General features: G+C 39.8%; 1 protein-coding gene across 1 annotated transcript; it reads left to right on the forward strand.

Annotated features, from left to right (window-relative positions):
* The first annotated feature begins 67 nt into the window (after positions 1–67).
* pes (pescadillo) lies at positions 68–17,698 on the forward strand. Its single transcript, XM_046842212.1, is given in 16 exon segments — positions 68–230; positions 3,203–3,282; positions 5,741–5,894; positions 6,369–6,478; positions 6,593–6,764; positions 6,888–6,977; positions 7,617–7,733; positions 10,733–10,810; positions 10,913–11,002; positions 11,813–11,943; positions 12,066–12,191; positions 14,547–14,620; positions 14,623–14,730; positions 14,812–14,960; positions 17,221–17,388; positions 17,557–17,698. Coding segments are annotated over 16 exon segments (1,752 nt in total). The 5' UTR covers positions 68–206; the 3' UTR covers positions 17,638–17,698.
* The last annotated feature ends 4,033 nt before the right edge of the window (positions 17,699–21,731 follow it).

Here is a 21,731-nt window from a genome sequence, read left to right on the forward strand (position 1 = left end):
TTCAGGCAATTATTTTTTTATTCCGGCATTTCCGCGGGCACGCGCTCTCCCACTCACCGCGGTCCTTCTGTCGCAGCGTAATGACGTCACTCACACACGTGTAGACGGAGCTGTGTTGGCTGTGGCTCAGATTGTTTAAGTTCTGTCGTGTTTTGTGAATAGACACAGTATTGTGTGTGTTTGGTGTGTGTGTAAAACTCTCCACAATGGGAGGTCTACAGAAGAAGAAGGTGAGTAGATCACGCGCGGTTTTTCTGAAACTAAAGGGCTTTTCAGCAGGTTCCTACAGGCTGTGTGGCCTCCTGAGCACCAGCGGATCATCTGCTGGTCCACACTCACATAAGGAGCTTCTGCTGTCCAGCATGTGGTGCAGACTGCTCACAAGGAGAAAGAGTCTGTAGAGCAAAACATCTGCATGTTTCACTCAATAGAAAGCAGATTATTTCCATTAATGGGTCATTTCTGTTTATTATATTTTAAAGATTTATTTATTCACATTCGTTTTTTCTTCATTTGATTTGATTGCCAGCTGTAATTATATTCCTGTTTATCAAATTAGGGATCATAATGTCAGAATCTCTCTTGAGTCCCAACATAATCATAATAAAACAAACATTTTGAGTTGATGATACACAAAGAATCAGAAGAACACAAAGATATAGAGGGGAAGAGAATCAATAAGTTCCTAATATCAAATTATATAAAAAATACAACAAATATATACATAATATATAAATAAATATACATAATATATAAATAAATATATAGATAATATATATTAAATGTTGAATTGTTACCTTTAACTTTCATATGTGAAGGTGTCATGACGTTAACTCTATCTACACACCTCTCTATCTCTGTCCATTTATCTATACACACATCTATCTATCTCTATCTATCTCTATCTATCTATCTACATCTACACACACCTCTATCTATCTACACACCACTCTATCTATCTATTTATATATCTATCTACACACCACTCTATCTCTCTCTCAAATCAAATCAAATTTTATTCATCACATACACATACATACAGGGTACGACATGCAGTGAAATGCTTTATACGACAGTCCGGCAAGAGGGGAATAGGGTGGGGAGAAAGAAAAAAACAGATAAAGTATAAAAACTATATAAAATAAAATATAAAATATAAAGGATATATAAAGATATGTATGTGAACAAAGAGAAAAATGTATATACAAAGAAAATCCTTATGGCAGTAGACAGTGAAACAGTAAACAATGTGTACCAAAGTGTAAACAATAGACAATTTTAGTGGTGGGTTGTCCATAAAGTGTCCGTGTGCAGTATGGTGCGGTGTAAGGGTCTGTAAATCAATCAATCTATCAATCAATCTATCAATCTATCAATCTATCTATCTATCTATCTATCGATCTATCTATCTATCTATCTATCTATCTATCTATCTATCTATCTCTACACACCTCTATCTATCTACACACTTCTATCTATCTATCTATCTATCTACACACCTCTATGTATGTACACACATCTATCTATATCTGCATACACATCTATCTATCGATAGATAGATAGATAGATGATAGATAGATAGATAGATAGATAGATAGATAGATAGATGTGTGTGTAGAGAGAGAGAGAGAGATAGATAGATAGATGATAGATAGATAGATGATAGATAGATAGATATTATCTATCTATCTACACACCTCTATCTATCTATCTATCTACACACCACTCTCTGTCTGTCTATCTACACACTGAAGATAAATAAAGAGATTAATAAAGTTATTGATGCGCTCGCAGCAGAAACTCTGTGAGTGAAGGGTTGGATTGTGTAAGGGATCAGAAAAGGAGGCTGAGGGGATGAAGGATCAGAAGGTTGTGAGCTCAAATCCTCGAGATCTGCTGTCAACCTTTAACTAAGTTGTATAAAATAAGTTTATTCTAAGTCATAAATTCTTTGTGGAAGTGGATAAGAAATGTGGACTTCAGATTGGAAGGCTTTGAGTTCAAATCCCAGCACCATCAAGCTGCCTTTTTTTCACTATTAGATAAGTAAAGAACTGTAAAGATTGAAAGAATCCCAGCACCATCAACTGTTCGGCCCTTGTGTAAGGCCCTTAACTCTCAACCGCTTGGTTCTAAAGGGTAAGATGGTTGTAAGTCATTAATTATGGGATGTAGCTCATGGATAAATGGTTGGACTTTAAATCAGAAGGCTGTGAGGTCGAATCCCCTGCACACGGCCGTTCACCCTCAACTGATCAGCTGTCAGAAATAACATTGTGATTCATTCATTCATTATTAGAGGTTGTACCTCAGTGTATAAGATGCTGGACTTTACATCAGAAGGTCATCAGTTTAAATCCCCAACACCACCAAGGTGCCATTTGAGCGGGACCCTTAACCCTCAAGTTGTAGAAATAAGAGTAATATAAGTTGCGGGGGATCTTTTCTTCCAAATGGCATGAAAGTAACTGTAAATTCGATATGCATGAAAATACTGTGAGTTTGGAAAAATCCATTGTTCTTTAGATCGGGGTTCATTTCCAACATTTTAATGCGTCCAATATTTAAGTCTTCTTCTTTCGGTTTCTCCCATTAGGGGTCGCCACAGCGGATCATCCGTCTCCACACCCCCCCCTGTCCTCTTCATCTGCCTCTTTCAAACCAACTACATGTCTTCCCTCACCACATCCATAAACCTCCTCCTTGGTCTTCCTCTTTTCCTCCTTCCTGGTGGCTCCATCCTCAGCATTCTTCTACTGATATACCCCATGTCCCTCCTCTGCACATGTCCAAACCGTCTCAATCACACTTCCTCACCTTGTCACCAAAACGTCCTACATGCGCTGTCCCTTTAATAAACTCATTTCTAATCCTGTCCATCGTCGTCACTCCCAACGTTCAAACTTAAACATCTTCAGCTCTGCTACCTCCAGCTCCACCTCCTGTCTTTTACTCAATGCCACTGTCTCTAAACCATACAACATCTCAGGTCTCACCACAGTCCTATAAACTTTCCCTTTCATTTTTGCAGGTACTCTAAGTGCATAAATAAAAAAATTAAAAAACAGTATAACGAATGAATGACGAACCTGTCTTTGCCTCTGAGAGTTGTCCCTCTTACTTGAACGCTGTGTTTATTTTGAGTGAACTGTTGATCAGGTTTTGAAGTGTGTGTGAGACGTGCCTTCTTTTCTCCACGCAGTATGAGAGCGGCTCAGCCACCAACTACATCAGCCGGAACAAAGCACGCAAGAAGCTGAGCCTGAGCCTGGCTGACTTCAGGTCAGTGCTGCACTGGACATATACATCACATTTCTCTCAATAAATGACTGATCAAGATGACAGGATTTTTTTGGGGGAGTGTATGTGTGTGAAGAAGGGATGTGCGGTTTACCTGTACTGAAAAAATACTGCTATATTGCATATTTCAAATACTTTGAAATCATCATTTTGTTAAATTCGGTATTTCTTACGCTGCTGTTCCGAAGTTCACCTGTAAGCGGCAGTGTTTCCCAATTTGTAGCAAAACCGTTAAAAGGTATGCACACGCGTTAATTGTTAATTAAGTTGTTTTTTTCCAAGGTCAAAATGTAAACATGATCCTGGTAGTTCCTTTTCCTACATTTTGAGACATTTTGTTTGCACTGAAAAGATGAGAAGATTTTAATATATTTTCATTGCATTACTTCAGTTATGAATATATATTTTTTTCCAACATCGAAATGTTACTAGGGCTAAAGAAAGAAAGAAATGAAATAACTGAAAAAGAAAGCAAGCATGAAAAAGAAAGAAAGAAAGAAAGAAAGAAGGCAATTAAAATAACTAAAGAAAAAATAAATGCAATTAAATAAGTGTAACTAAGAAGGCAACAAATAAAGAAAGAGGAATTAAATTAAAATAACTGTAAATAAATACATAAAACAAAATAAAAAAGAAAGCAAGAAAGAAATGTATGAAATGAAAATGACTAAAATACTAAAATAATGTGTAACTGATGAAAGCAACAAATACAGAAAGAAAAGGAATTAAAATAAATTAATAAAATAAAAGAAAGCTAAAAAATAAAGAGGAATGAAATTAAAATAACTAAAGAAAAATAAATGCAATTAAATAAGTGTAACTAAGAAGGCAACAAATAAAGAAAGAGGAATGAAATTAAAATAACTGTAAATAAATGAATGAAACACTTCAATTATAAATATATATATTCTCCAACATCGAATTGTTACCAGGGCTCTATTGATTATTTTAGTAATCGATTGTTCTAGCGATTATTCCATCTATTAAACGAGTAATCGTATTAGAAGCAGTTTCTCTCTTATTGAAGAGCAATAATAAACGAGAGAGTAAATAAGACGGGTTTAAAATGAACGTCATTTGTTTTTCCTTTTTAGGAAAATGTACAAAAATGTCTTGCTGAAACTGCAGACAGAAATATCTGCGAGCACTAAACCTGTTTAGTGCATTTAACCACCATGTTACATCAACAATACAAATAAGTTGAATGCAATTTAATGAAACTCATAATTATTCTCACTCGTGTATTTGTGTTTTTATAAACGGGAAATAAATTCGATGTTACAATTTGATACAAAGCTCATTTTTTATTATTAATTTTTAATTAAGATTTTGAGTTCGCTTATTTTTCGCGGCTCGTTATATCTGTTCAGGTATCCTACAAAAGCCAAAATGATGGTATCGAGTCGTCCCTAGTGTGTAGTAACAAAACAGCTTGTCGTACGATGTCATACTTATACTCCTGAAGCGTATCGGTTAGGGCTGAAACGATTCCTCGAGTACCGCGAGTAATTTGAATGCAAAAAAGCCTCGAGGCAAATTTTAGTCTGTTTAACTACACGCAGAGCAGTGTTTCCCCACAGACCATTATTACTGACGCACCACCTGCTAAACTCTGGACCGCTCTGGGGACTCATTTATAAACATTAATCATTAATTCCCCTTCTGTGTTTCCATGCTGCATGTACACGGGGCTCACAATTTACTTCCAGCTGCGCACTTTCTCTCGTCAAGTTAGTTTTCGTTTATAAATCACATCCGTTGCGTAGAAAGTAGGGTTTATAACGTTTATAAAAGCAGACGACACTGCAGAAAGAAGATTCAGACCCAAGAACACAAAGTTTCCAAAGTTTGGGAAACTAAAACATAAAGAAAACATCGTACAGTGCGTTTCCTTTTTAAAATTTTTTTAATCTTGTTAATTTTAAGAGCGCCGTCTTCTTTTCTCTTGTATATTGAGTATAATTTATGACTTGATCTGGAGCTGACTGAAACCAGGGGTTTGCGATATGAGCTAAAGATATACATTGTGAATAGTGTGTGACTTATACAGTAGCTAGCGATCTGTTTGTTATTGGTCATTTATGGTGAAGAATTAAATAATTGGCGTTTCTTAGACGGTGAGTACGGGACTCACCTGAGTGCACCTTTAGTCTTAAATGTGCATTAGTTTGAGTGTGTGTGTGGTTTATAAACGACTCAGTATTTGTAGAACTGTGCAGAGTCGATACTGGAACACTTTACTTTTCGAAAAGTGGAAATTTCCCTCTTTGAAATTGTATTTATTTGGAAAATGTCAACTTGCTACCAGTGAATGTTATATAAAGTGCACATAGTAGGTTTCTTGATGATTCTTACTACAGATGGTGACCGTTTGTTTGAAGAGATTTTATTACAGCGGATGTTGATGATAATGTTGATGATGATTATTTTGTCTGCGCAGACGATTGTGCATCTTGAAAGGAATTTACCCACATGAACCCAAACACAAGAAGAAGGTCAACAAGGGCTCCACAGCCCAGAGGACCTTCTACCTGCTCAAAGACATTCGCTTCCTCCTGCACGAGCCCATCGTTGGCAAGTTCAGACAGTACAAGGTGAGCGAGATGACCTGCCTCTGGAGTTTTTTTATCATATAATTATTATTATTTTTATTATTATTTTTGGGACACAAAATTTACAGTTCCGCTCATACGCCAGATTTTAGGTCACGGTTCAGGTTCAATTTCGGTGTGTTTAGGGGGGGAAGAAATGCGAAACGTAAAAATTCCAGTTCACATTTTTTAATAAAATACCTGCTTTTTAAAAGAAAATAGAAAATAGTTTTATAATATTTTATAAAAAATTAAATATATAAAAATTAAATGGCATAAATCAGATTAATGCAATATATTTTTAGTATATTAAAGAAATTGATTAATCAATTAAATTGCCACGAAGTAAAAAGGATTGCAATTTGGTACACGTGTATAAATACGTGAACCGTTTCACCCCTAATTATTATATTATGAAGTTTGTTCTTGTGCCCGTATTATGTGTAATTTACATCTCCCTTGTCCTTCCATTGTTAGATATTTGTGCGCAAGCTGCGTAAAGCCTACGGGAAGGCGGAGTGGGGTTCCGTCGAGAAGCTGAAGGACAACAAACCCGGCTACAAACTGGACCACATCGTAAAGGAGAGGTGAGACAGGACGCAGTACGTCTTTTAACCAGCAGAGGGCTTACTCGTTAATTTGCTTGCTTCGCCTACATTTTTGTATTTTGAGCACAAAGCCCAACGCGTTCATCCTGACAGGTATCCGACATTCATCGACGCTCTGCGGGACGTAGACGACGCTCTGTCCATGTGCATCATGTTCTCTACATTCGCTCGTACCGGAAAGTGCCACGTGCAGGCGATCCAGCTGTGCCGCAGACTCGGCGTCGAGTGGATGAACTACATCATCGCCTCGCGTTCGCTCAGAAAGGTAGATGATCACGTATATTTATAGGAGGAGGAGATCGCCCCCCTCTGGCTTACTGTTTAAAACCCACTGAGCTGTCACTAATGTCCTTAATGTTTTTTTTTTTTTTTTTCCTTGTTCTTCCAGGTGTTTCTGTCCATCAAAGGCATCTATTACCAGGCAGAAGTGCTAGGACAGATCATCACCTGGCTCGTCCCCTATCAGTTCGCTCATGATGTGAGTTTCATCTCGGTCCTTAGTGAAACTTTCACCTCGCACAATAAAACGGCGCACCTTTTTATCGGACGTTGACGTCACATCCATCGGTCCTCCCTCTCAGCTGTGGGCGTGTATTGTGTGACTCTCGGGACACGCCTCGTTCTCCGTACTGTTTTTATACGTCATATTCACGTAGCAGCAGCGATGCTGAGAGAACGCACTCACGAAACTGTTTAGCGACGGGAAATCGATCTACATATCAAATATTGGTCACAAATCATTGGTCAGTTTATAATAATGGAATTGTGCATCAAATAATAATGAAAAAAATATTGTCTTTCTTTTTCTTTTTTTTTTTTCTTTTCTTTTTTTAAACTAATGCAAATATGTTAAAAATGATGCATATGCAAACTTTTATCAGATGCGTCACGTTGATAACTTTAATGCCGATTTGTTTAATTGGGACGCCTTGCTAAGAGGCCACACCCTCTTAGGACACGCCTCCTTTTATTGGTACTAGATATATACCGGTTACACCTTTTGCTTTGGACTTACCGGTTCAAAGGGCAAGTCTTTTTACATCCGTTTCCACCACCACTAAAAAAAAACGTTTTTGATCAATGCATTCATGTTGTGTTTGTGGGTATTTGTCTTTAGCATCCCACAGATGTGGATTACAGAGTCATGGCAACGTTTACGGAGTTCTACACCACACTGCTTGGCTTCGTCAACTTCCGTCTCTACCAAACCCTCAACCTGGTTTACCCACCCAAGGTAACACACACCTGTGCACACACACACTTTTTACAGCGGTACAAAATAACCTCCTGCGTCGTTCCGTAGTTATAAAGGCAGGTGACGAATGAAAGGAAACCAGCATTACGATTACAGACTCTTTCACACTGTTGTACCGAATGACACAGCTTAAGCCGTTACCGTCGTCCCATTGTGCCTGCTAGATAGACACCAAGACAATGGTCCAACTGTGAAACTCAACTCTTACAGTGAGGAGGTTTGGTGTCTGTGTTCTGCTGCAGGGGGTGTTTATTTATTTCTCTGCCCTGGTTTGACTCCACTTGTCCTATTATTGAGTCCTTGCATTCAATGAAAACATCTTCAAGCGCTTTAATCACATTTATCATGATGGGTGGGTGTGGTCTCTTCCAGATGAAAAAACGTATCAAAATGTTTAAACTGAGGAAATGCACCATTTTAGTCTCTGAAGTAAAGATGGGCAGAGCTTCATCAATCCGTGGAAGACTTCCATAAAATTGTGGAACAATTTCAGAATAATGTTCTCAGTTCCTTGTGAAACAGAATCTCTCATCATTTAAAGCACATATCATTAAACATGTCAAAGAAATCTCTGTGCACAAGGGACAGAGGACAAATTCAATATCAGATGCCGGTGATCTTCCGGCTCTCGGGCATCACCGCATTTAAAACAGTCATGATTCTGTGATGGAGATCACTGCATGGGGTCATTCACAGCTCCAGAAATCATTGTCTGTGAATGAACTTTGGTATGTCATTCAAAAATGCAGATTAAATCTCTATCGTGCAAAGAAGAAGGCATGCGTGAACATGATCCAGAAACTCCGCCTTCCTCTCTGGCCAGAGCTCATTTAAAATGTACTGAGGCAACTTTTTTTTTTGCACGTAACAGTGGTTCCATGTCGTACTGTGAAAAAGATTGAATGACAGCAGAAACATGAGTCATGGACTTGCGACCTGCAAAACTTGTCTAAAAAATATACTACAGCCTGTGTGTACTGACTAGCCAAAAAAAGAGTTGACGTATTGATCAACATTGGGATGGTGCTCAAACTGATTGCTAGAAACTAGTGGTTTGTCATGCACATAACTAAACACTAACATATTATATTTCTATTATACAGTGGTGTGAAAGTGTTGGCCCCCTTTCATATTTCTTTGCATGTTTGTCACACTTTAATGTTTCAGATCATGAAATTAATTTAAATATTAAGTAAAAGATAACACAAGTTACCAAAACATGCAGTTTTTAAATGAAGGTTTTTATTATTGAGGGAAAACAAAATCCAAAACTACATGGCCCTGTGTGAAAGTGTTTGCCCCCCTGTTAAAACTGTGGTTTATCACATCTTCAATTTCTCTCGCCACACCCAGGCCTGATTACTGCCACAGCTGTTCACAATCAAGAAATCTCTTAAATAGTACCTGCCTGACAAAGTGAAGTAGACCAAAAGATCCTCATAAGCTAGACAGCATGCTGAGATCCAAAGAAATTCAGAAACAAATGAGAAGTAAAGTAATTGAGATCTATCAGTCTGGAAAAGGTTATAAAGCCGTTTCTAAAGCTTTGAGATTCCAGAGAACCACAGTGAGAGCCATTATTCACAAATGGCAAAAACATGGAACAGTGGAGAACCTTCTCAGGAGTGGCCGGTCGACCAGAATTACCCCAAGACTCATCCAAGAGGTCACAAAAGACCCCACAACAACATCCAAGGAACTGCAGGCCTTACTTGCCTCAGTTAAGATCAGTGTTCATGACCACCATAACAAAGAGACTCTGCAAAAATGATCTGCATGGCAGAGCTCCAAGATGAAAACCGCTGCTGAGCAAAAAAAACATAACGGCTCGTCTTAGTTTTGCCAGAAAACATCTTGATGATCCCTAAGACTTTTGGGAAAATACTCTGTGGACTGATGAGACAAAAGTTTAACTTTTTGAAAGGTGTGTCCCATTACATCTGGTGTAAAAGTAACACCACATTTCAGTAAAAAAAACATCATACCAACAGTAAAATATGGTGGTGGTAGTGTGCTGGTCTGGGGCTGTTTTGCTGCTTCAGGACCTGGAAGACTTGCTGTGATAAATGGGACCATGAATTCTGCTGTTTACCAAAAAATCCTGAAGGAGAATATCCGGCCATCTGTTTGTGATCTCAAGCTTAAGCAAACTTGGGTTCTGCAGCAGGACAATGATCCAAAACACACCAGCAAGTCCACCTCTGAATGGCTGAAGAAAAACAAAATGAAGACTTTGGAGTAGCCTAGTCAAAGTCCTGACCTGAATCCTATTGAGATGCTGTGGCATGACCTTAAAAAGACAGTTCATGCTCGAAAACCCTCCAATGTGGCTGAATTACAACAATTCTGCATAGATGAGTGGAGCAAGATTCCTCCACAGCGCTGTAACAGACTCCGTGCGAGTTATCACGAACGCTTGATTGCAGTTTCTGCTAAGGGCGGCCCAACCAGTTATTAGGTTTAGAGGGCAAACACTTTTTCACACAGGGCCATGTAGTTTTGGATTTAGTTTTCCCTCAATAATAAAAACCTTCATTTAAAAATGTTCAATTGTGTTCTCTTTTACTAAAATATTTAAATTAGTTTGATCTGAAACATTAAAGTGTGACAAACATGAAAAAAAAAGAAATCAGGAAGGGGGCAAACACTTTCACACCACTGTACATAATACTTGATTTAATCATTGATTTAATTATTAAATATACAGGTGATCCACCGAGTTACGATAGGATAAGATTTTTCGATCTTAAGATAGCGATACGACAACATTGGGGGGAAAAAATGTTTTCACTCATCAAATATGGGGTACAATACGTGTAAAGTTTATACATAAATAGGCAAAAAGTTCATCCTTTTTATTCTTACTGTGCATTTATCTCATTAAACAAAACATTTGTGATCAATGTGTGATTAAGGGGGCATTCACTTTTGCACGCTACACTTCTGCATAGTAAGGGTCTCTAAATGTACTTTTTCAGCTTGATGGAAAAGACGAAGCCGAACTCAAAGCCGAGTTTGAGGAGGACTATGCCATGGATTCAGAGAGCTACCTGGAGGTATTGAGATCTTTCTTGTTTATCATGTCCTTCTCTCACTAAAACCCTCCCCCCCCTTCCCCCCTTCCGATGAACTAAACAAAATGTCGATCTTTGGTGCAGAAACTTTCAGCTCTGAGCGCCAGTCTGGCTCGTGTCGTCTCCACGGCTGAAGAAGACGAAGCGGAGGCGGATCATTTCCCCACTGAAGGGGTGAGAGACGACGAACTGAGCTGAGCCCGATGTGTTTAGATTTGTGCGATTGTGGAAGTAGGACAGATTCGTGTTAAAGCTGCCGGTGTCCATGGAGCAGTTAGAGATTTCACACCTTTAGCTGCAGGTGTTGCAACAGGGGAAGCCGTCACTCCGGTTACACAGTCGGATACTGAACAAACAGCAGAAGTCCTAATAGTGTAAATCAGTTGCATCAGTGTGTGAGAAATCAGTTCTAAAAGGAACATTTTACATTTTTTTTTGTAAATTAGTCCATAGAGGTGCAAATGAAACTATTATTTATTTATTTGTTTATTTTAGAATTCTTAATTTCCCTGTGGGATCAATAATTTCTTCACATATCCCACCGATGTTAGGACACTGGGGTCACGGCACAGGGTCAGACAGGATACATCGACCCTGGACCACAGAGGGTTAAGGGCCTTGCTCAGCAGCTTGGTGAAGTCACAAGTTCGGAGCTTCCATACCTGGGCCACTGAGAAAGGCCCTTTACCCCATATCTGCTCTAGATAAGGGCGTGTAAATGTAAAAAAAAATCATCGAAGAAATCAATAATGGATAAAGACAAATAAATTATTGCATCATTGATGGATTAGTTTTAGTTTTACTTTATTTATGGCCTACAAAAACAGCAAGTGTGGTTCTCATTCCTCCCTTTGATTAAGGAAAAAAGTGTGCTTTTAAGTAAAAAGTAAAAAATAAATTTAAAATAGGACGTAGTTCGTAGTGTTTTCGGTACAAGCGTATTTGTTGGAACGCAGCCGAACGTAGTGTTTTGGGCGTCCTCAGGAGGACATGGAGAAGATGGAGGCGAGGGTGAAGGCGCAGCAGGAGGAAGACCAACACAAGAAGCTCTTCGAGGGCCTGAAGTTCTTCCTGAACAGAGAAGTGCCGAGAGAATCTCTGGCTTTCGTGTTAAGGTGATCAGAAGGGTTGGATTGTAACGCAAATATTTTCATAGTCAATATTCAGATATTGAGGGAGAGATAGATAGGGATATGCAAGTATGTAAATCTGTCCCGCTTTCATTTCCTCTCCGCAGGTGTTTCGGCGCCCAGGTGTCCTGGGACAAATCTCTGTCTATCGGCAGCACGTATGACGTCACCGACGAGACGATCACGCACCACGTGGTGGACAGACCCAAGCTGGACAAACAGTACATCAACAGGTCCGGGGCGCTGAGTCATCAGCTTCAATACACTGCATGCAAACGTCTTTATACAAATCAGTTTTACTGAGTTTACACACCCATCATATTTGGAACATAAATCCTGCTCATGCCTTCAGCACTTCGAGGACGGTGAGAAGAAACGTAGTCCTCGCTTGTTCAGAAGTTCCACAAACATGGCAAAATAATCACGTTCGGTTTCTGTGAATAAAAGTCGGGTCGCAGCTACATATATGGATGAATAAGAAAGAAAAAGGAAATAGGCTTTGTAACATCACGTGTTGCGAAAATCTTCGCACATCCCAGCAAAGTTAGGAAGCAGGGGGTCAGCTGTGTTACAGCGCCCCCTGCAGCATCGAGGGTTAAGGGCCTCGCTCAAGGGCCCAAAGTGTGGCAGCTTGGCGATACCAGGGCATGAGCCCTTGACCTTCCGCTCAATATCTCAGAGCCTTAACCACTGAGCTACCAAAGCCCAATAAGCTGTAGAATAAGGATCTATGATTTTTCGATTCTACAATGATATATATATATAATTACAGTTTTTGTGCGGCATTTTAATTTCGTACGATACGTCGAGACGCAACCAGGATGTACGCATCTTCCACCTTGAGATGCCTCGCTCTCGCCATCTAACCATCTCATTCCCACCTAAATTTAACACTGTTACCCAGAGCCACTTTCAGAGGTCTTTAAACTCCTATTGTAAACTGCTATAATCACCTCCACTCTTCTGTGGAGATGTTCCTCTAGATATTAGAGGATGCTTGTGGAGATTCATTCAGCCACAAGAGTGTTAGTAAAATCAGGTAGGTGAGATGAGGAGGCCTGGGGTGCAGTCAAGCAATCCAGTTTATGCCAAACATGTTCAGCAGGGTTGAGGTCAGAGCTCTGTAGCAGGAGATCTTTCACTCCAACCGTGCAAAAAGCACATCTTCACTGAGATGGCTTTTCAATTTATTTTTATTTGTGTAGTGCTTTTAACAATGAGCACATTGTCATGCTGGAACCCGTTTTCTAGTTCAAGTGAAAGGAAAATTCGACGCCACCACATCCAAAGACCAAGATGGTGTTTAAAGACGAAGTGTTGAGCGTTTTGTTGAATGTTAAATCGAGATTCGTTTCTATTTCACAGGATAAACCGTATCTCCAGCACTGACTAGGACCAAAATTCTTCTAAAAAGTGTACAATGGCCAGTAACGTTTCTTCTTTGAACATGGGCGCTGACCCACAATGCAGTTCTTTCAACCCCCAGCTCTTTCCTGCCTCTCAATGGCTTTCTTTTATCCACGTCCTCTGTGCGTCTGTGTACAGGCTTCGCGGTAGCGATCTATTATTAAATTCCTTACGCTCCATTCTCCATCTCGTGACTTGCCGGATAGTCAGGGTACATCCATGACCTTTCTACACACATTCATGATTTTGCACAATACACTCGCACACATGCACTGACATACAAGAGCATTTTTGGATAATCTCTTCCTGATACAGTGGCTCTTATTGTTAAATGCATGTTTATATTGTGTATGTAAAACTTTTAGGGCTGTAACGGTACACAAACGTCACGGGGGGAAGAAACGCGAAGCCTAAAATCGCATGTCGTTTTCTATTAATGCAGTTTATTATTATTAAAATGTGTGAACATTAACAGTTTACATTTTTAAAACAATTTAAAAATTAAAATGCCTGGTTAAATAATATATAAAATAATATTTTATAATATTTCATAAAAATGAAAGGGAATAAATCACATTAATGTAATACACCTTTTTATTATATTGATTAAATTGGTACAAATGAAAATGATTCAAATTTAATATATTGAAAAATTACATGATTTGTTAGACCCAATTTGGTTAATACAGATGTGTATAGAAATGTGTTTTTACATTTAATATTTTTTAATTTTTCCAAAGATCTGATCTTCACTGTTCTACTGATTTCAGCATCCTTTAACAAATATCTTCATTCCTCCCATCCTTTATTCATTCACTCCCTCTATGTTGACTTGTCAGGATTTTCTCCTTTTAAGAGCTGTACTAAAAAAAACCTAAAGAATCCATAATGCTAGCATTAGCGATAACCAGGAAGTGCACGTCAAAACAACGCACTACGAATGGTTTTTCCGGTGTGGCGTGAGTAGCTGCGGTGACACTGCGCTAACTCTAGTTTCTTTTTTTAAACCCCTGCCATTTTCGTGTACGTTTTTCAAGTTAAACAATAATAATAAATGCGTTAAAGTGCAAGGCGGATACCAAACAAACTCGCCGTTTAATACGTTTTTATGTTCCGCATGTAAAAAGGAGTGCATTTGGTACACGTGAAAAATTGCTGATTATATTGTGATATTTTTGCAGGTACTACGTGCAGCCTCAGTGGGTGTTCGACTGCGTGAACGCTAAGATTCTCCTTCCGGTGGAGGATTACTTCCTTGCGTCACACTTCCTCCCCACCTTTCACCCTTCGTTGAGGAGAAGGAGGGCGATTACGTTCCTCCAGAGAGGCAGAAACTCCTGGCGCTCCAGAGAGGAGAGAAACCCGGTAAGTGAATGCGTGTGGATTTTATTTATCCGAATACTCGCTCTTAAGTTCTCTGATAGACCAGCGTTCTCTTCTCTACAGTCGTGGAGCAGGACGATGAGGACGAGGATGAGGAAGATGAAGAGGATGAGGAAGAGGAAGATGATGCTGAAGAGGAGGAGGAAGAGGAGGAGGAGGAAGAACAAGAGGCTAAGCTGAGAGATATGGAACAGAAGAGAACACAGGGCAAGGTAAGAGCGAGAACGTGCACGCATGCACAGTGGTGAAAGTGGCGTTATGACATCATAAAATCGGAACACCAGTCATGTTCGTGTATGCAGATCGAGCAAGAAAACTGAGCATGCAGCATGCAGGGGAAACATCCGCCTTGTTATTAGATACCTATATTTGGATTTCTGTAATCGCCAGCATTCGACTGGTGCAGGTTTTTTTTATTATTTGTTTATCTTTTAATATTGGCACAAAAAGCACTCGAGGACCGGGCTAATGAACTAGGGATAGACGACTAATAACGCTTTACGGCAGCCTTCATTACCGCAGTGTACAGTGGGATATAACACTAAGCTCCGTCCATGTTTACAAGCGATTACAAACTACATAGTCATGCAGCAGTCATGTGATTCGTCTCGAGCACCAAGTTCGCTGGTTTTATCACTTCGTTGTTTGTGTTCCATGTGGCAGGTGCAGGGTTTTTTTTATTTTTTTATTGAGCCCGAGTGCAAACAAACACCATGTTTCTCTCTCTCTCTCTCTCTCTCTCTCTCGAAGCGGTAATAAATTAGACTATATAATGCTTTTACAGAGCAACGTAAGAAAGAAATGTGCTTTATTATTATGTCCACACTAGGGCTGGGCGATATGGCCTAAAAAATAAATCCCCGATTTTTTTTCCCCGATTTACTTTTCTCCAAAACTCCACAGAAAAATGACTGTTTGAGTGTTTGAATATGGTGATTTAAATGATCATATTTTTCTGTTTCTTAACGGAAACGCCGTTCTGAAGCATCTTTACATGTAAGTTGGTCTGGAGAAGGGAGTCTGCCGAATGGCGTTAATGTGCCATGTGCGAACTGAGACTTGACGTGTATCGGTGGTTTGGTGGCTGAAAGTGGAGCCCCATCCTGTCCTGTTTTTTAATATTCTCCCACGGTGACTCAAACCATTAATCCATCAGTTCAGCGGGTCAGTTTGTGTCCACAGGTCAGTGAACGTGCAATCGAGCTGTGCACGTATCAAGGCTCTTAGGGTTAACCATTAGCTCGTTCGGTGAGCGTTGGGCGTGAAAGTGGATAAATTAACTCAAGTTCCTGGTTCATGGAACGTCATTATACAGCAGTGGAGACCGTACACTGTTGCCAAAATGCATTAAAGTGTCGTATCTGACTTTATGCACAGGCGCATTATCATGATGGAACCATTTTGGATCTTGTTCAACTGAAGGGAAAATTTCATGCCCTTGTTTCCAAAGGCTCCCTGTGCACTTGTGTGCTTCCGTGTTTGTGGTAACAGTTAGTGAAAGTACCGCAGATGACAGGAAAAGTGAAGGTGTCCCATTACTTTTGTCCATATAGTGTAGATTGTCCAGCGGAGATGATGCACTGACGCACTGGTAAGGCGTTTGGGAGTAAACAGTTTTCCGGGAAATGTATATTTGTTGGGGGTCTATAAGGTTTATTGGGTCCTGTGCTGTTTAATGGTCACCTGATGAAAAATATTTGGTGTGTATCGCCTTGAATCTGGCTATACGATACGTATCGTGTTACAGGGGTTGCGATACTGTGAGCAAGGCGACATATTGGGATGTTTCTAATTTTAGGAATAGGACATAATTTTAGAAAATCTGTCATTAAGAACCTTCCACCAAATGCAAACCTTAGTGGGGAAAAAAAATCTGCCACAAAGTGCAACGGCGAACAGCACACTGTTTCCTGAGTTTTCGAATGCCGTTTTAACATTTTCCCGCATCGCGCAAGTCAGTCAATGCTGCTGCTGCTGCGCCACTGGGAAACAGGTGGATATTAAGGCTAACGTTAGTGGCGTGCCCTTATGCTAGTACTTCCTTTCACTGTTTAAATTCAGAGATAAGAAGACTGCTATCTGTCTAGTGGTTGGGATATGATCGCAAATCAACTGCCATGAATCTTGTATGAATAAATAGTTTTTAAAATATTGGTATGTTTCGAGAACCAAAACCGTATCTCCAAACTAAATATCGCGATACTCATATCTTTCTCTATTTTCTTACACCCCTAGTTCAAACACCTGTAGGGATGACCAAAATCTCGAAATAATCCACCCAGGACGATTGCGCACGTCCTAGACTGCTTTTCAGTCCAAAAACCGAACACACGTTTGTTTACTTATGTTACACATCCATAAACGTTGAACATGTCTGTGCCTGAGGGTTGGAATAGAAGTGTGTAATTATGTTTGTACAGGAAACTGGTAAAAGATTTGGGCGTGGTGTCTGATTGTGGCTTGTTGTTTCAGGCCTTATCGGTGAAGGTGACCCCTGGAAAGGCGACTCTAGACAACAGGCAAAGACTGGAGCAAGAAGAGAAGGCTGAGGAGAAGAGGCTCGCCATCATGATGATGAAGAAGAAGGACAAATACCTTTACAATAAGATTATGTTTGGGAAGAAGAGGAAGGTCCGGGAGGTAAGAAATCACCAGAATAGACGTGCCAATCATTACACTTCCTGTCTATTTTTAAACCATTCAAAGCCTTTAAGTTAATAAATAATGTCAAATATTAACTGCTGTTAACACACGATTGAGATCCCCTGATGCACCGCTTTTTTATTAACCCGATTCTCTGTCCTTCAGGCTAACAAAATGGCAGCCAAGAGAAAAGCTTTCGACGAGGCCAGCAAACCGGACAGAAAGAAGAAGTCGAAGAAACAGTAGCTGGGAAATAAGAATGGACGTTATTTTTATTATTAAAAATAATTCTATCCATTTATTGGAATCACTGTCATGATCAGTTTTATTTGCATATTTTAAATATATCATTAATAATCCCATTTTATTAAAATGATACATTTTCCACACTTTTGCTTTTTTTTATAGACATTCCTTATAGACACATTTTGTTTTTGTTTTTATGTTCAATACAATGACATTCAGATTTGACAATCTCTTACATAGGCAGATCTCTGAATGTGTTTGCTGATATATCTCATGATATAAAAAAATATACAGCTGAAATGGATTGAAAAATGTCATCCATTCCAGTGTCTGCCATATTGGTGTGATTCTCAATTCTGAAATTGGGAATCAGAAAAGGGTAATGAGAGAGTGATAGGAAGATTGGATCATTTTAGTGACTTTTTTTAATCTTTTCAAATTTTATTTTGTATTTTTTGGGTCATTTAATTCCTTTAATCACCTTCATAGCATAGAGTCGCCAGACAAAAAGACTCGGACCAGAGGACTCACGAGGTGAACTATTTGATTCTGTTTCCTGTGTAATGCACTACATAGCGTATATGGGAGTCACGTGATGACTCCCATATTACCCCAGAATGACCCCAGAATAAACCCCAGAATGACTCTGACTAGAAGAGTCGAAAGGTATAAACAAGTCAATTTTGTTTCCTGTACATCACCTACAGAGTTTTTCATAATCGCACACTCCGCGTTATTCCGCTATTTCTCCCTCTCCGTTGTTTGTATTGCGGTTTTGATTGATTTATAATCACACTCTTGGTATCACCCAATCTGGTTCCTCTCAGGGTTTCTTCCTCATTCCATCTAAGGGATTTTTCCCTTGCCACAATCACCCAAGTTTTGCACATCGGCGATAAATACGCATAGTTCACATTTTGAAATTGTTGTTCTATAATTCTTAAACTCATTGTGAAAAGCACAATAGAAATAATCTTAACTTGAATTTTGTTGTGCTTTGTTCACACTCGTCTAGTAGGAAATGAACGAAAAATTTGAGGCGACTGCAGCAAGGAACAATTTCCTGCCAAAACATGAGGAATAAACCTTGTTGGAGAACCTTTCCTTGGAAGTTCACGAGCTATGAGTACATTGTGAAGTGTAGAATAAACACAGGACAATATCAGTACAGCAGCAGTTTTTGTAAATATACAGTATTTTCTTTGCTCAATCAAATTTAAGGATGATACAAATTCTGAAATGATCCAAAAGAGTTTTTCTAGAGGAAGTCCTAAAAAGCCCTCATCCGATCGTTTGGCAAGCAAAAGTTAAAATCCCATAGCCTGGAAGCCGATATATAAGCCAGAATTGAGATAATATTGTTTTCCAAGCGAGATAATCACGTGAGGAGAGCTCAGTGACGGTGTGTCTATCACTGAGAAGCAGCTTCTCGATCCTTGTCATTTGCAGCAGACACACAGGGACAGTTTGGCCATTCTGCCTGGGTTTCAAGTTTGCAATAAACCCTCCATTGCTTCATTAGTCATGGATACAGGGCCGAAATGAGCTGGTTTAGTTAAATTATTAATCTGTAAAGCTGCCCAGTGTCTATTTCAGTCCTTTATAAATAAGGAGGTTAGGTATTGGTTGCCAGTTCAGTTTCATCCTCCTTATAGCTGCACATTGAAGCTATACAGTTACATCTTATGGACCACCTGTTGCTTAAATTCATCAACCCTCCTTGGAACCAGCAACTTGGAAGAAGACTTTCAAGGGCTGGCAGCTTGGTGACACTGGGGCTTCAACCACCAACCTTCACTACTTGCCCCATTTGTAGATAATATTCTATAGTTTATATTCCAAAAAAACATTTGCCACATTTGGGTGTTTGTATTACGTCAGTAGTTGGTGGTTATGACGTCAGTGTTTACCTTTTGACCCACCGATATGACTTTCCTACAGTCCAGTATAATTCAATCTCTCTTTCTCTCTGTCTCTTGCATACAGATGTAGTCTCTAACACCAGTTTACCCCTTCTGCATTCTGGCAGTGCTCACTCTTGCCCTGTGTGTGTGTGTGTGTGTGAGAGAGAGAGAGAGTGTGTAGGGGGTTGCTCTGACAATGAGCTTAGTGTTTCAGTCGGGCAAACAGAAATGGTGCTCAGCAGAATCTCTGAATATCTCTTTGTTTCCGAGATACACAGAGTGAATCTGTTAGAACCAAAAATGGAGAGAAAGACTTGAGTAATTCTTCAACTCCAATGATTTTGTTTCATTAAGGGAAGGGGGATTTTTTCTGAATATGTGAAAATGACAAAAAGCGTTAATTTCGCTTATGAATTAAAGTAAGGGGGATATTAGTGCTGTGCCAAAAATGGCGGTCTTCTAACCTTTCTGCGGGAGAAGGGTGAGGCGTGGAGCAGTGGGAGACTGTTGTGTTGACTATCGCTGACTTCAGCAAGTTGCCTCAGTACGAGTTTCTGTTTTCAACCTTTAAAAAAAAAAAAATAGAAACACTAATTTCACAAAAGCTACAGATTAAGAAGAGTGTATGGATTGAGTTTCTGCAGTTTGTGAAAGGAAACAAATTAGGAAGGAAGAAAGGAAGAAAGGCAATATATCTCCTAAGGATATAATTCACATCAGCATGACTGGTGTGGCTCGGTGCTTGGCCCCTAACCATTGTATGCCACTGCACTACAGTCATCCAATATCACGTGTATGTTGATACTCAGCCAACCAACACCCCCTCTTTCTCTCTCTCTTTTTCACCTGAGGACATCTTACTCATCATGCTCTTCAAATTACCTTACTGCTGTCTTAGCTTGTATGAAGGATCAACTTTAATTGTAGCTTTCAAAGACTGAACCTGTTCTTGTTGTGAACTGTTCCTCAAAACACCCCCATCATACGTGCATGATCAACGCTGTTACTGCAAAGGACATGTAGAAACCTAGAACTGAGAAGGATCTAAAATTCCTATAGAGTGTCACATCACTTGAAGTCTGGTGTCTCTAAAAGACCTGTGCTTAGTACTCCTGTTGTTCTTAGCATATCACCATGTAGGAATTAGCTGTCCAGTGTCCCAGTATTAGGCTGCTCGCTATGGACACCTGACCATCACTCCGATATATTCTTGTTCCAAAGAGGGAAGCAAACAGTATGTCTTTAAATACTGGTTATACAGTGAAGTTTTCCAGGGCTAAACCTGTTCCAGCAGGAAGATGCACAAAACAAGCTTCATGGTGACGGTTTGGACTTGAGGAAATTGTGTGTCCTGCACAGGTCCCTAACTCAACTGAACACCACCGCAGAAAGAGTTCAGGTCAAGGTGCCTGTTCGTATCTCGACACATTGCCACCATCAACAGCATTAACTTCATGACCCTGTCACTGGTTCACCACTGTTCCTTTCTTGGACCACTTTTGTTAGATTCTGACCACTGCAGACCGGGAACAGCCCACAAGAGCTGCAGTTTTGGAGATTCGCTGACCAGTCGTCTAGACATCATAATCTGGCTCTCATCAAACTCACTTTAATCCTTAGGCTCGCCCATTTTTCCTGCTTCTAACACGTCAACTTTGAGGACAAAATGTTTATTTGCTGCCAAATAAATATATCCACCCAGTAACAGGTGCCATAATGAAGAGATAATCTGTGTTATTTACTACTTCTTCTTCTTCTTTCGGCTTCTCCCATTAGGGGTCGCCACAGCGGGTCATCCGTCTTCATACCCCCCTGTCCTCAACATCTGCCTCTTTCAACCCAACTACCTGCATGTCTTCCCTCACCACATCCATAAACCTCCTCCTTGGTCTTCCTCTTCTCCTCCTTTCTGGTGCCTCCATCCTCAGCATTCTCCTACCGATATACCCCATGTTCCTCTTCTGTACATGTCCAAACCATCTCAATCTCACCTCCCTCACCTTGTCTCCAAAACGTCCTACATGCGCTGTCTCTCTAATAAACTCATATCTATCTATGTGTGACTTTCAGGACACGCCTCTGTCTCCTTAGTGTTGTAATGCGTCATGTTCACGTAGCTCGAGAAAGTTTAGCGAGGAGAAATCAATCTACATATCAAATATCGGTCACAAATTGTTCACTTTCTAATTA

The sequence above is a fragment of the Silurus meridionalis genome, chromosome 27, assembly GCF_014805685.1.
Source record: "Silurus meridionalis isolate SWU-2019-XX chromosome 27, ASM1480568v1, whole genome shotgun sequence".
In the NCBI taxonomy this organism is placed as follows: domain Eukaryota; kingdom Metazoa; phylum Chordata; class Actinopteri; order Siluriformes; family Siluridae; genus Silurus; species Silurus meridionalis.